Here is a 13,444-nt window from a genome sequence, read left to right as displayed (position 1 = left end):
ACTCCCCCTGTGGGAGCACACTGACCACCAGGGGCAGCTCCTGCATTGAGCATCTGCCCCCTGGTGGTCAGTGCACATCATAGCGACCAGTCAATCTGGTCGTTCCGCCATAATGGTCACTTAGGCTTTTATTATATCAGTTGGCAGTCTGAAATTCTGTATTTGCAAACTGTAATTATGCCAGTGATTACTTAGTTAAAATGGTGCTAGGCTTGGTAGAAAAGGACAGATATAGTCATCAGCATAGACACTCCTTGCAATCAAGATACTATATCAAAAGCCTGTCATGCTAGTATCAGACTATCTTAAATTTGATTAGAAGTCTAATAGAAAAATAATCAAAATTGTTCTTTGATATGACTTATTAATTTTTTAAAAAGCCTTCCACCCTTGCCTCTGATGAGAGAAAAGATTTTTGAATTTGCAGCCTCTCTCTTCAAAAATTGCTGAAATATTGCCAAGAGAAATGAGAATGGGTCTGATCAGTAGTCAATAAACTCTATGGCCTATAATGATAGAAAATTGTGAGGTAATGCAAATTTTCCTAAGTTGAATTGTAAATAGGATTGTGGATGTCAGTGAAGCTTTTAAATATCACAACATGCTTTCTGGATTTGCAGTGTTTGAATTCCGGGTGATCTTATCATGTTTACAAGTCTGACGCTTTGATCAATATACTGCTTTAAATGCCTCTAGGAATAATTTTGGAATATAACTGGCATACTGCAAGAGGAAGTGATTTTACTAATGACTTCCCAGACACAGCTGTGGATTTCTGGGCAAACGTTCCCATGAATAGGAATAACTCTTTCGCAGCTCCAACAGATACAGTCTCTTGACATTAGAGGATTCTTGTACCTTCCATGTAGCTACCATGTTACACTGGGCTGTTATTTAACTTTTAGTATACTGCTATCAAATGCTCTCAAAAATATCTGGAGCTATATGCTTAACTACTCAGACTCCACTCTTACATGGGTGAACATGGGTTAAATCCCTGCTTATTGAAGGATTGCTGAGGAGAATAATGGCCGAGAATGTGAGCTTCTATGTTAGCTGAAGCTAAGGTTTAGACTATTTACCCATTAGTTATGTAAATGCTAGCCAAGTTACATTCTTTTCTGAGACTCAGTTTCTTATCTGTAAAATGGGGATAGTATTAGGGCATGTTGAGAAGATTCAATTTAATAATGAACATGAAGCACTGAGCACATGCTTGGTACTTAGGAAGAGTCTAATAAATTCTAAATAGAAACAGCTTATTGGAACTTGAATGAAAGCAATTCTTTATTGTCACTTTATTTCCTAGTCCTATAATAGTCAAAATGGTAAGCACTTGTGGCAATAAGGGACTAGCCCAGAAAGCAGAGCCAACTCAACAGCTGATGCACGTGTGGTTTGCTTAGGGAGATGATTTTAGAAAACAGGTGCTGGGGACTGAGAAGAGTGAAACGTGAAAGAGAACTGGAAAAGTATGCAGGTGTGGGCAGCTGAGATTCATGGCCCTTCCAAGGACCATGTAGAATGTCTGAAAGAAGAAAAAGAGGAACATATAGTTGTTTGCTCCTGTCTTAGTTGGGTTTTAATGAGGCATTAAGATTCTTGTATTGGTTTCAAGTGTGTGAGGGATGAGTCCATTGGTTCCAGCAGACAGACAAGTGCAGCATCAGAGAATCCCCAGAACAGGAAGTGAAAGATGGAGCAGAGCTGAGGAGTCAGCATTATTTATGCAGTGCTCATTGCTGCAGATGTGAAGGTGGGGGGCATGTGAGGAGAGACAAACCAAGTATTTCATACATGATTACAGAAGCCATATGGTCTTAATGAGATTTGAGAGCAAATCCATCCCAGGTGCCCACCATTTGAGGACAATGGCTTAAACAATTCTCCTTATAGTAAAGATCAATATTTAAGTCATATAAGAAGTCTACAACTGACCTCTGCAAGACTCCCCATTAGAATGATGTCTGTGCTAAATACCCAATCAGAAGAGGCTCCTCTCAGGGCTGAGATTCAGGTTAGATGAGCACCCTTCTCACTGGTCCTGCCAGGAAACTCAAACAGAGCAGCAGGGGCTTCTTAATCTGTAAGTGTTGAGTTAGAGACCTCCATGGAGGGAATTAGTGAAACAATACTTTTGCCTTTCCAAATAGGTTCAAAACATTATGTGTTTTTCTCCGTGGATGATTTAATACAGCTTACCTGTTTTACTTTACATTTTGGCTTGATTTTTTTTTTTTTAACATTAAGGGGAAAATGTCACTTGGAAAGCTTGCTACTGGAGTTCTAGGAACCTTTTGGAATGCATCAATATACTCAAAATAGCGGGATTATGATTAAAGACAAATGTATAAATGGGCAAGTCCACTTATGCAATCCCTCTAATACCCGATGTCTATGTGTTGGTGAGCAATCCTTTACCTAAAATGGCATAATTATTCAAACTCAAAATATCACACAAATGAAAAAATGTCCACCTTCCTACTAAGCGGTATGTCTTCATTTGAGATCTATTTAGCCTATAAGGTGAAAGTGGGTTCCAGACAAATGTCTTTCACATTATAAATTGTATTAAATTAATTGGAAAAATAGATAAACATTGATAATAATAAAACAGGAGAAGTGATGAACAGCAAAAGGTAAATACGTTTTAAATGTTACGCAAATAGACATTCAATAAAACCACATCTTTCAGACAAGATAATTATTTGCATCATAAAAATCTCTAGTGGTTGAAATTTAAAATATTGATTAAAAACTGCAGTTGGACTTTAAATCAGCCTTAAAAGAAATTTCCATCTTAATAAAATAGGCAAAACTTTCCTTTGAAATATTACAACCTTTTTTTAATGTGTTTACTATTCTTGAGAAAGACCTGAAATGAGTCTTTCAGAAAAGAGCCTTTCTCGTTTTAAATTGAATTCAATGGAGCGGTGAGGACACAATTTCAATGCATTCAGAAGAAGAACAGAATATTCCCAAACGACTCACACATATCCAAATACCCAGACTTGGGGATTGATCCTTTGACAGAATAGGAGCAATTCTGTGACATGTTTAAGTTTCCTCCTGGTCTTCTAATGTCATTTTTATGCAGAACTGTACTAAGAAATTTTGTAAATCACAAAAATATAGTTTATTACCTAGATTTAGCCAAACTTTTCCAGACTTTTCAATATCTTCTTGAAGATCCTTAAAGTAAAGTGCGAAGATACTCGAACTTTACTCACCAAATTTAATCCCCTCATGATTTACGTTGACTTCAGACAGTGAAGTTTATTTTATTTTCTCAGTTGCTTACTACCGCAAATTAGCACAGACCAGGAATGAATGTGTCTTGTGCCTTCATCTCAAGTTAAACAGCAGACACTGCTATTTGGGAACTTATCATCAATGAATAAAAAATATTTCATTTCTAATTCAAGAAGTATTTAAATGAAACAGTAACAGATGGATTGGGCAGGCACCAATTACTAAATAGGAACTGGCAAAAGAAAACTTGCCAGCTCTTTGCTTTGCTTTTACAATGAAAATGAGAACTGATTCTGAATTGAGGGAGAGAAGTAAAAGGACCAAGTGTTTTTAAAAAAGCCTTCTCTGCCAAAAGAGCAAAATAGTACTCAGTGGCATTGCATTGTTAACAAAAGTTCTTTATCAGAAACTATAATTTAATATTTAAGTATCTAATTTACAAGTGACAAGGTATCATATCCAAATAATTAAATTACAACTAGAAAACTATTAACCACTAAAAACGATACCAAACACAACTCAAACATTTAGAGAAAAGCAATAGCTAGAATTTGAATTGAAAAAAAAAAAAAGTTTCATCATATTTGGCTCATTAAACAAAGCTTCCATTACAGCCTGTAAAAGAGCATTTCTTCTAGTTTATCCTCTGTAGCATGAATAGCATGTAAAGATAAATTTATTGATTGCATATGCACAAGTGTGTATATATATATTGTTCAACACACACTCGTATGTTGGTTTAACAATATCATATCTACTGGTAATTGGCTGAACTTCAGAAGGTGCTAAAATCCATATTTCTACATGACCTTTGACCCATTTAACAATGCTTTTTTTTTGTAAACAGAAATTACGTAAAATAGCCTCTTTTTATTAACTGAATATTTTCTTAAGCATACTAATAGGCAATAAAGGAATTGCACTTATTGTAAAGGTAGAGTCAAGTGTTAGGCTGCAGCTCAGCCACCAAGATAAGGGACTGTAATACTGATAAGTTGTGCATCGTATGCAAAGATGGTGGCCATTAAAATTAAAATGAGAACAACTAGTTACAGAACAAAGAGGGCATAACAGGAAAAAACAAAACAAAAAACATGCACTATTCCTACTGTAATGCAAAACTAATTTCTCCTAAGAAACCAACCATTTGACCTTCCTTTCACAAGAAACAGGTTCTGCACCCTTGGCAAAACAGTAGACTTGGACATCTGTATTCAAATTCTAGTTTATTGTCTCTGAGTGTGCTGTTCCAGTGTCATCTCCTGAAGCTGCCCTTGGAATTCTGCAGCATCTACAATATTACAGTCTCTTGGTTCGATTTCATTGAGCCTCAGTATCCCCTTAGTTCTATATAAATAGAGTCCATTATTCATCTTCTTCTTCTTCTGGTTCCTGTGGTATCATGGGTATTTCTTCCTTTAAGCAATTACTGAAGAATCTGAGGATTGTGCTGTAGAGATGATACTTGCTCTTCTCAGATATGCTATGATCTTCATCTGGATAGACCTAAGGTGTTGAGGAGAAAGGATATTTAAAGTTACCAGAGCAAGTATTGTCCCTCAGAACCCATTCTTTTTCATCAAATGGCAAAAAAAAATCTTCAGGTAATAATATCTAACCAAATCTCAACTAATTACACTCTGAGTTCTTTATATCAAAAATCTTCCTTTTTATTATAATCATATCATAATCAACATTTAAAACAACATCCAATTTTTATGTATTTAAATTGAGATTTATTTGGGGGGAAATTAGACAGTTTCTTCATAAGTATAAGCTCCTGACCTCCCTTTTCTTACCTATTTACTTTAGTAAACTTGAAATTATAAATTCATTCTCTGTCCCTTTGAAATGTATGTAAATGCTCTTTCTGTTTATTGCCAGTTTTACAATCCAGGGAAGGTCTTTCTCAAGGACTGAAAGCCATCTCTTTGACATATAAGCACTGAAGGAGAAAGCACCCCTATCTTGCAGTCTCTGAGGAAGGGATTTGTCATAAAGATACAAGAAAGTTTACATTACCTTTTGGTAAAGCCAAATGCAAGTGCACTATGAGTTCTTCCTCCCTAGCTTCAAAGCTTTCTCAGCCCTTTATTGCAACAGAGTTGAATTTAGTCTCTCTCCCTTATTGCAATAGTCTTAAATAAAGTCCTCCTTGTTTGTTTAATCTTGTGCAATGCAATTTTTACTTTGACAACATAAAAGACATTAGTGACTCCCCCACCCCCAAATACAAATACAAAGGTTGTGACATTAATTCCTGAGTAAAACGTTCTTAAATGGTGCCTTGTTGCCCTCTGGGTAAAGCCACATACTCTTTTCAGAATGCTAATGGCATGACCCACCATCTGTTTACCTATTCCCCTTACCCTGTCATCATCCTAACACTGGTTCCTGGGTTTTCAATATGTTGAGCTACTTTTAGTTCTCCCAAATGTTGAAAAATTACAATTAGTTTTATTTCCTCTAACTCCTCCATCAGGCTGAAAGTCCCTTGGTCGTATAAAGTATGTCTTATTGACCTATCTAGCTTAATGACTTTTGTAAAGTTCTCTATAAATATTTATTAAATATGGTTGAAGGCACAGATCTAAATGGTTTTTTAATCTCTCCTTTTTTCTCATAACATTTACTGAAACCACCCCCCTTCCCAAATTTTTAGTTATGAGAATGATGAAAAATGAAGAAAAGACAAAGAGACTGGGAGAAAGAGAATTATCATTTTAAAATAATTCATTAGTGATATTGATGCCACCGTAATGGTCTAGTTACTATTAACAGGAAAGGAGTAAAGTGGAGACTAGTAATAAGGCATGTCATTTATACATAAAGCTGTACTTTAGCACTCTCCAAGTCTGTTCTCTACAGATTGATGGGGGGAGGGACTGGCCAAAGGCAGTTTGGACTCATGCCCAATAAGGTCTGAGTGACTCAAGAAGATGCTTACATATCTGTCCAGTCACACCTGGGAATAGGTAATTAGCAGGTATAGGCATGGCCACTGCAGGGGCATGGAATCTGAATATTTAAACGTCTGAACAGAGGGAGTTCCCTCACTCTTGGAACTACTGTTGCAGGCGGCACATTCCCCTGAATTGCCCACGTGGCCCACACAATGGACTGATGGGCTTTAATTAGCCTGGACGCAGACCTGGGCTCGCTGCAACATGGACAGAAGTTCTGGACACTGGGTTTGCTTTTGGCTCTGTTGACCCCACAACTGCCCTCTTGCAGGACTGGCTTGATGGAAACTGAGGAATGTAATCGACGCAAACGAAGACTTCTAAGGCACCTTGCTCTCCCATGAGGGCTTCTGAAAGTGCTCATTTCAGCAGCGCCCCAAAAACTCCCTTCCCCCACCAATAGAGAAATCCCACTTGTGTATCCCTCCGAGAGCAGCATGAATAGAAGTCTTAGGAGAAAGACATTGCATAAGACTATTACACAACTGTAAAGCAGGAGCTGATCCAAATTCTCAGCATATTTAAGAAAAAATAAATCACTCTTTGATAGCTACAAACACAGTAAAACTAATAGCAGGGGGGATGGAGCAGCACAGAAGTTGTGTTCTGATCTCGCAACTAAAAAACCTAGGAAAGAAATCACATCAGCACAGCTCCTGAAAAAGTGGCTTACCTGCATAGTATAATTCACTTCAGCCTTTATTAGGTGTTTTATTAATTCTGCTGAGTGCTGGAAATGAACTTTTGCTGAAAGAAATTAAATTGTGATATTTGAAGAAATATGTTTATAACGATAAGAACATTTTTTATGTCGTTTTTCCCAAAAACAATTAAATATTTTACTTTACATACATTGCACATTTAAAAGACACCTTGCTTTAAGTAGAAAGCCAGTGGATACCATGATGGTAAAACTGTGAGCTTCACGTTATAAAAAAATAAACTGAAACAGGAGCTACTACTTATTATACAGATGTTGGTTAGATTTACTTTATTGGTTATCATTTATCATTTTTAATTGTTCACATTTTATACCATTGTAAGAATTTTAACATAGATAATAATACAGCAAAACCAGTTTCTATTTCTTTCTGATGATCAAGGCCCAATCTCAGTGAGATACTGGCATTCAGTTTTATTTTAAATTAGAAAATAATACTCCATGTTGAGGCGAGTACATATCTCCTTATTCAAAAGGTAAATATTTAATGCGGATCATGCTGGTTCTCCCCTTTCCTTCTATCTGACCCTCAAGGTCCAAAACTGAAGTAAGCAGCACAGCATGCCAGGTAGAGTAGTAGCCTGGCCTCACCAGCTTTGAACGCTTGGAGGAATCACTCAGATCTCTGTACAGCACTTTGCTCACATGCTGTCTGTGCTGTTCATTCCCACATTGTGCAGCTCTTCAAATTTCTGTAAATAATTTTTAAGCTACCATTTTTAACCTGTCTTTGTAAAATGAGGCAGGATTATAAATAGTTGAAGATCCTTCATAGCTCTAATTCTGTGATACTGAGCAATATTACTGCATAGCAGAAAATAAAAGTTCCCTAATGGTCATTTCAATCTCTTTAAAATCTACCCAAGGTCTTTCCAACATGTTCCTATTGTACTTAGTGGGGAATGATCATGTCATCTTTGAAGAAGTTTATGACTTGCTCTGTAATTTAAGCTACTAGAAATCCTAATGAAGAGGAGCAATAGCTCAGGTAAAACCAACTTAATTTACTTTAGGATAATGTTTTGGAAAGAATCCACCATTTCCTGGTATGGATAAAGTTGAAAGATACATGTATAAACTAGAGGTCTGGTGCACGAAATTCATGGTGGGGAGATCCCCCAGCCCAGCCTGCACCCTCTTGCAATCTGGGACCACTGGCTCCTAATTGCTCATCTGCCTGCCTGCCTGTCTGATCACCCCTAACCACCTCTGCCTGCCTGCCTGATCTCCCCTAACCATTCTGCCTGCTGGCCTGATTGCCCCTAATTGCCCTCCCATGCTGGCCTGATCACCCCTAACTATTGTACGTCTGCCTCAGCCCCTGCCACCGTGGCTTTGTCCAGAAGGAGGACCAGACAACCGGAAGATGTCTGGTCTATCTGGTCTAATAAGCATATTACCCTTTTATTAGTATAGATCAGTGGATGGCAAACTCATTAGTCACCAGAGCCAAATATCAACAGTACAATGATTAAAAATTTTTTTGAGAGCCAAAAACCAACTTCTGCACCTGGACCATGAAGTTTCAATCACCCTGTATGTGCACGCCCACACATCGTATTTGTGGAAGAGCCACACTCAAGGTGCCAAAAAGCAGCATGTGGTTTGCGAGCCTCAGTTTGCCAACCACTGATATAGATCAATTTTCAAAATGGATTGTTTTCCTGTTCAGTTTCTAGTGTGAAGCTTGTTGATATTTGTCATTTGACCCCTTCCTAAAACTTAACAGGGATATTTAAGGTCTAATAGACTGATTGAACTAATCTGCTGGTAATTTATGAAGAAAATATTAATAATGGTTTATTATAATGTTAATGACTGAGCCACCAAACCCATAGGGAGTGTGCATGTGTAGTGTATGTGAGTGTGTGTCTGTGTGCATGGTGCATTTGCTTTAATATGATTATTGCTAAATCTCTGCTTACATTTTATCAGACAGGCAAGGCACTAGGCATGACTGAGTCAGTCAAGAATGATAATTTATCTCAGTAACTACAACAGTGATTGCTAGATGTAAAAAAACATTAATCCTGAGTATTATTTACTAGAGGCCTGGTGCATGAAAATTCATGCACTGGAGGGAGGGAGGGTCCCTCAGCCTGGCCTGCCTCCTCTCAGTCTGGGAGCCCTCAGAGGCAGGAGGTGACACAGGGATCAGGGAAAGTGACACCCCATCATACCTCTGCTGCTGCCACTGCTGGCAGTGCATGCCTAGGCCAGACCTGGTTACCTGAGCCTCAGGTAACCAGGCTCAGCTGGGCAGCCACCATCCAAGGCTTGCCTGTACCTCAGGCAAACCCTGAGCAGCTGGGGGGCTGAGTGGACGGAGGCAGGCCTGGCCTGGCCTTGCAACTGCTGCCCCAGAAGGGCCGAGAGGACTGGGTGCCACCATATTATGGCTGTGGGTGCTGCCATCTTTGAAGGCAAGGCAATTAGTATAATCCCTCCTCATTTGCTATGGGTGTCACCATCTTTGCAATTGTGTGAGGCCCAATTAGCATATTTCCTCTTTATTAGATAGGATTGCTGCAATTGAAGCTTCAGAGCAAGATAAGTTAGATTCTCAATGTTGAATTCAAATCCTCTTTCTACGAATTGATACTTGAGTGATTTTCAGCAAGTTATATAAATTTCATAATATTTATTTCCCCAATTTTTTCAATAAGAAAAGTGATAATAACTACAGCATTTTGGGGAAAAACAGGTAAGATGAAATTAAAAGTTTTTGGCACATTTTGTGATCATCAGTGACTGCAAGAGCTCTGCTCGGCACTGCTGCTCTGAGTTGCTCTGAATTCATGTATTTCTACAAATTCTTCCCGAATATGCCAGAGCAGGTTTCCTCTCAAACTCTGCTCACTATGCTAACTGTTGGGTCCGAGCCCCTCTTCCGAGGGGCTGGACCTTCTTGGATATCAGGTTGTAGACAGAAGCCATGAGAAGTGGTGGGTGTATAAGATTGAGTTTTTACTGCAGAAGCCAGTGGCCACAGAATCATCAGACAAGACAGTCCTTCACAGCAATCCCATATAGGCAGCCATACATAGGCTGGTAAATACATATCATTCCTACACAGTAGCATTAATCTCTATTATCTGAGCAGCCACATGCTGATTCTAAATTCACTACCTTACATGATAGCGGTATCTAAACTCTCTGGCTCAGCAGCTTCTCCCGTCTCTCCTGCCCAGCTCACACTAGTTGGTTAACATGGTAGTTGTATTTGAGCTCTCTATGAATTCCAGCTCTCAGCTCCTCTGGTCTCTCCTCTCTCCTGCACACAGAGGGGCTACATTCTCTGTGCCAACCACCTCCGCTTCTCACACTAGCTGGTCAATAACAACTATATTTTACTCCAGAGATAAAAAAGGCTAGTTGCCAACAGTGACATAAATCATTTGGCTATAGAAGGGCAGAGCATACTGTGAGATCGCTGTGGTATTGCAGCTGTGTATGGTATCTTAGCCTAGGCACAGAGTAACCTTGGAGAGTCCGGTGTATTGACAACAAGGCCTCTGTGCTTTAATTGGCCTTGACCATAAAGTGCCTCTGGAGTGGTTCCAAAGTGACATATAGTCAGTACTTAATAATTGTAACTTATTGTTATTATCATTTTTATTCATATAATATCTTAACACCTTAGAACAAAGGTCTAATGTCCTTCAGAATGTTTAAGTTCTCTTTTATGTTTCACCTAACCCAGGTCAGGTATTATGTAAGTTTGGGGGATACATTTTTTTTTTAATTTTTATAGTAGTTCTAGATTTTCAGAAACGTTACAAAGATAGTACTAAGAATTCTTGTATATACCTTGCCCAGTTCCCTTAGTACTAATATTTCATATTCTTTCTGGTACATTTAACACAACTTAGAAGCATTTAAACATCATGTCTCTTTAAGATTTTTTGGTCTATCAGACTTTTTCAGACTTCATTTTTGGTGACTTTGACAGACTGAGATATTTGATAGCATGTCCTTCTTTTGAGTTTGTCCATTTTTTCCCCTCATTGTTAGACTGAGAGTATGTGGTTTTTTTTAAATTAAATTATATACATGGTGCATGCTATCAAAGTGACTCGTCACTGTTGTTATTCAACTTGACCACCTGGCTGAATGGTATTTGCCAAGTGTCTGTATTCTAAAGTTACTTTTTCTCCCCTTTCTATACAGTGCTCTTAAACAAACCAGTAATTTTAAGCTCCAAAAGGGAGTAGGAAGGAGAGTTAAGTTTTCCCTCTTTGAGAGGAAATACCTAGATGAATCAATGCAGGACCCATCAGGGGATGTCCGACTGCCTCTTTCAATTTGGGACCACTGGCTTCTAACTGCTTGCCTGACTGCCTGCCTGATCGCCCTTAACCTCCTCTGCCTGCCTGACCATCCCTATCTGCTCTCCCGCTGACCTAATCTCCCTGAACAGCCTCAGCCCCACACCCATTACCCAGGATTCCCTCCTCTAGCCAGCAGCAGTCACATGGGACCTGGGCTTCCCTCCCTTTGGCTGGCTACAGGCACCTAGGACCCAGGCTGGCTTCGACTGGACACCCAGGACCAGGGGCAGTCTTCTCCCTCTCCAGGGCCACAGCCAAAGGAGCTGACGCCCAGGACCGCGGGGCAGGCAGCTTGTTCCAGGCCGGCTTTGTCAGGAAGAATGCCTGGAAGGTCATCAGGAAAGTGTTGGTCTAATTAGCATATTACCCTTTTATTAGTATAGATACTATACTGAGCTGAACCCTAATTTAACCATGGCTTGACATGCTTGAAAGTTAAACTCAAGACATGGTATGATCTTTGCTATAATTCTTTTTTAGTTATATGCTATTCATAATGCAGTAAAAATACTTAGGCAAGGCAGGTTGAACCAAGAAAAACAGTTCAAGAGTTAGAAATTATTAACTCAAGGCTTTGACTATCCTTGCTCACTTGCCAGGTAGCCCTAAATAAATTAGTTTCCTCCTTGAAATTGGTGTGTTGTTTTTTTCTCAACTCTGAATGGAGCTATGGATAGTTATATCTCTGTTGTAAAGTTTTAGACAGAATAATAAAAAGCATATATAAGTTCTTTATGTGGCTATAAAATATTAATTACTAGTAATATCAATTACATACATTTCCGTTATTTAATGTGACAAATGAGAGGTGATATGAACGTGTTTGGTTTTTTTTGTTCTGTTTTTAACAATTTAAGTGGGTAGCCTCCTCAGAATATATCTCAGTGCTGTCCTATTATTTTCTAGGCTAGTGTCCTTTTGAGGAATGCTAAATAACACCATAGAAGTAGTCACTAGCCCTTAAATTAAGTAAAATTAACTAAAATTAAAAATTCAGTTTTTAATCATTCTAAACACATGCTTATGAACAAACACTTATGAACCACATGTGGCCAGTGACTAGTGTGTTTAATAGCAATGGTTGAACATTTCTACCATCCAGAATATTTTATTGCACAGTGCTGCCATTGAGGTTCACATCTTCCTCTATTATTAGTCCTGAGTTCCCTTTAACCACTTCCCATCATGCACCAGATTCTCTGCCACTCTGCTTTCTTCTTTAGTAGGTTTATAGGATCCCCTTAAAGCAAGTCATTGAATGTACCCCTTTGTTCAAGTTCAGACTCCATCAATGACTACTAGCAGCAAAATAATACTTACTGTCAGCAGTCCCATGAATAATTAATATATTTTCTTCTTTTAAGCCATGGATATTATGTAGTACACTTGATGCCTACAAAGGGAAACAAAAACATCTGAATATATATTTCTACCTGTACTTACATTTTTACTGAGTTTTTAGAACAGAAGTACTTTTCTTTCTTAATTATTTCTTACATTAGTTACCTGGTATGTGCTTTCTTCTTTAGATGGCATACCGAGGTATCTTTCAGAAAAAGCTGAAGCTGTCACCCAAGAAAACAGAAATTTAAGAATAAACTAAAATAAATTGAAATAGAATATTTCATTATTCAATTCCTATATTTCATATTTAATTATCATAGTCCAGTAAAACTGATTAGATCAGAGAGACAGCTGTAAACATTTTTGATAACACATGATAAATGAACTCAATTGAGCTCTTCTGCATTAGGATTTTGTTTTCTATAAATGAATACATTGTATTAGGTCATTTTATAGGAAGTACTCACCATACAACTTCAAGTCAGTGATGGGTGCAATTACTGATCCACATTTAAAAAGCTTTTCATCTGATTTTAAGATCATTGATGCAACATAGCCACCATACCCCTGGCAAGAACAAAAAAATTATATTTATATAATTCTTGTAGATGCTTTTTTAAATTTTTAAAAAAATGTATTTTATTGAATTTTTACAGAGAGGAAGAGAGAGGGATAGAGTTAGAAACATCAATGAGAGAGAATCATCGATCAGCTGCCTCTTGCACACTCCTTACTGGGGATGTGCTCACAACCAAGGTACATGCCCTTGACTGGAATCGAACCTGAGACCTTTCCGTCTACATGCCGACATTCTACCCACTGAGTCAAACCGG

General features: G+C 38.2%; 1 protein-coding gene across 3 annotated transcripts in view; it reads right to left on the bottom strand.

Annotated features, from left to right (window-relative positions):
* Positions 1-1,274: 1,274 nt before the first annotated feature.
* The window catches only part of DPP10 (dipeptidyl peptidase like 10), a 1,279,923-nt gene continuing 1,267,753 nt past the window's right edge, over positions 1,275-13,444 (bottom strand). For all 3 annotated transcript variants that reach the window (XM_036421268.2, XM_036421267.2, XM_045575259.1), the window contains exons 22-26: positions 13,079-13,178; positions 12,774-12,832; positions 12,588-12,660; positions 6,889-6,962; positions 1,275-4,758 (exon numbers count right to left, since the gene is read on the bottom strand). In XM_036421268.2, the coding sequence (XP_036277161.1) occupies positions 4,618-4,758; positions 6,889-6,962; positions 12,588-12,660; positions 12,774-12,832; positions 13,079-13,178 (447 nt within the window). In that variant the 3' untranslated portion in view covers positions 1,275-4,617. The remainder of the gene's footprint in view (positions 4,759-6,888; positions 6,963-12,587; positions 12,661-12,773; positions 12,833-13,078; positions 13,179-13,444) is intronic.

This window comes from Pipistrellus kuhlii, unplaced genomic scaffold (assembly GCF_014108245.1).
Source record: "Pipistrellus kuhlii isolate mPipKuh1 unplaced genomic scaffold, mPipKuh1.p scaffold_m20_p_7, whole genome shotgun sequence".
NCBI lineage: Eukaryota > Metazoa > Chordata > Mammalia > Chiroptera > Vespertilionidae > Pipistrellus > Pipistrellus kuhlii.
This window is presented reverse-complemented; position numbering and strand designations above follow the sequence as displayed.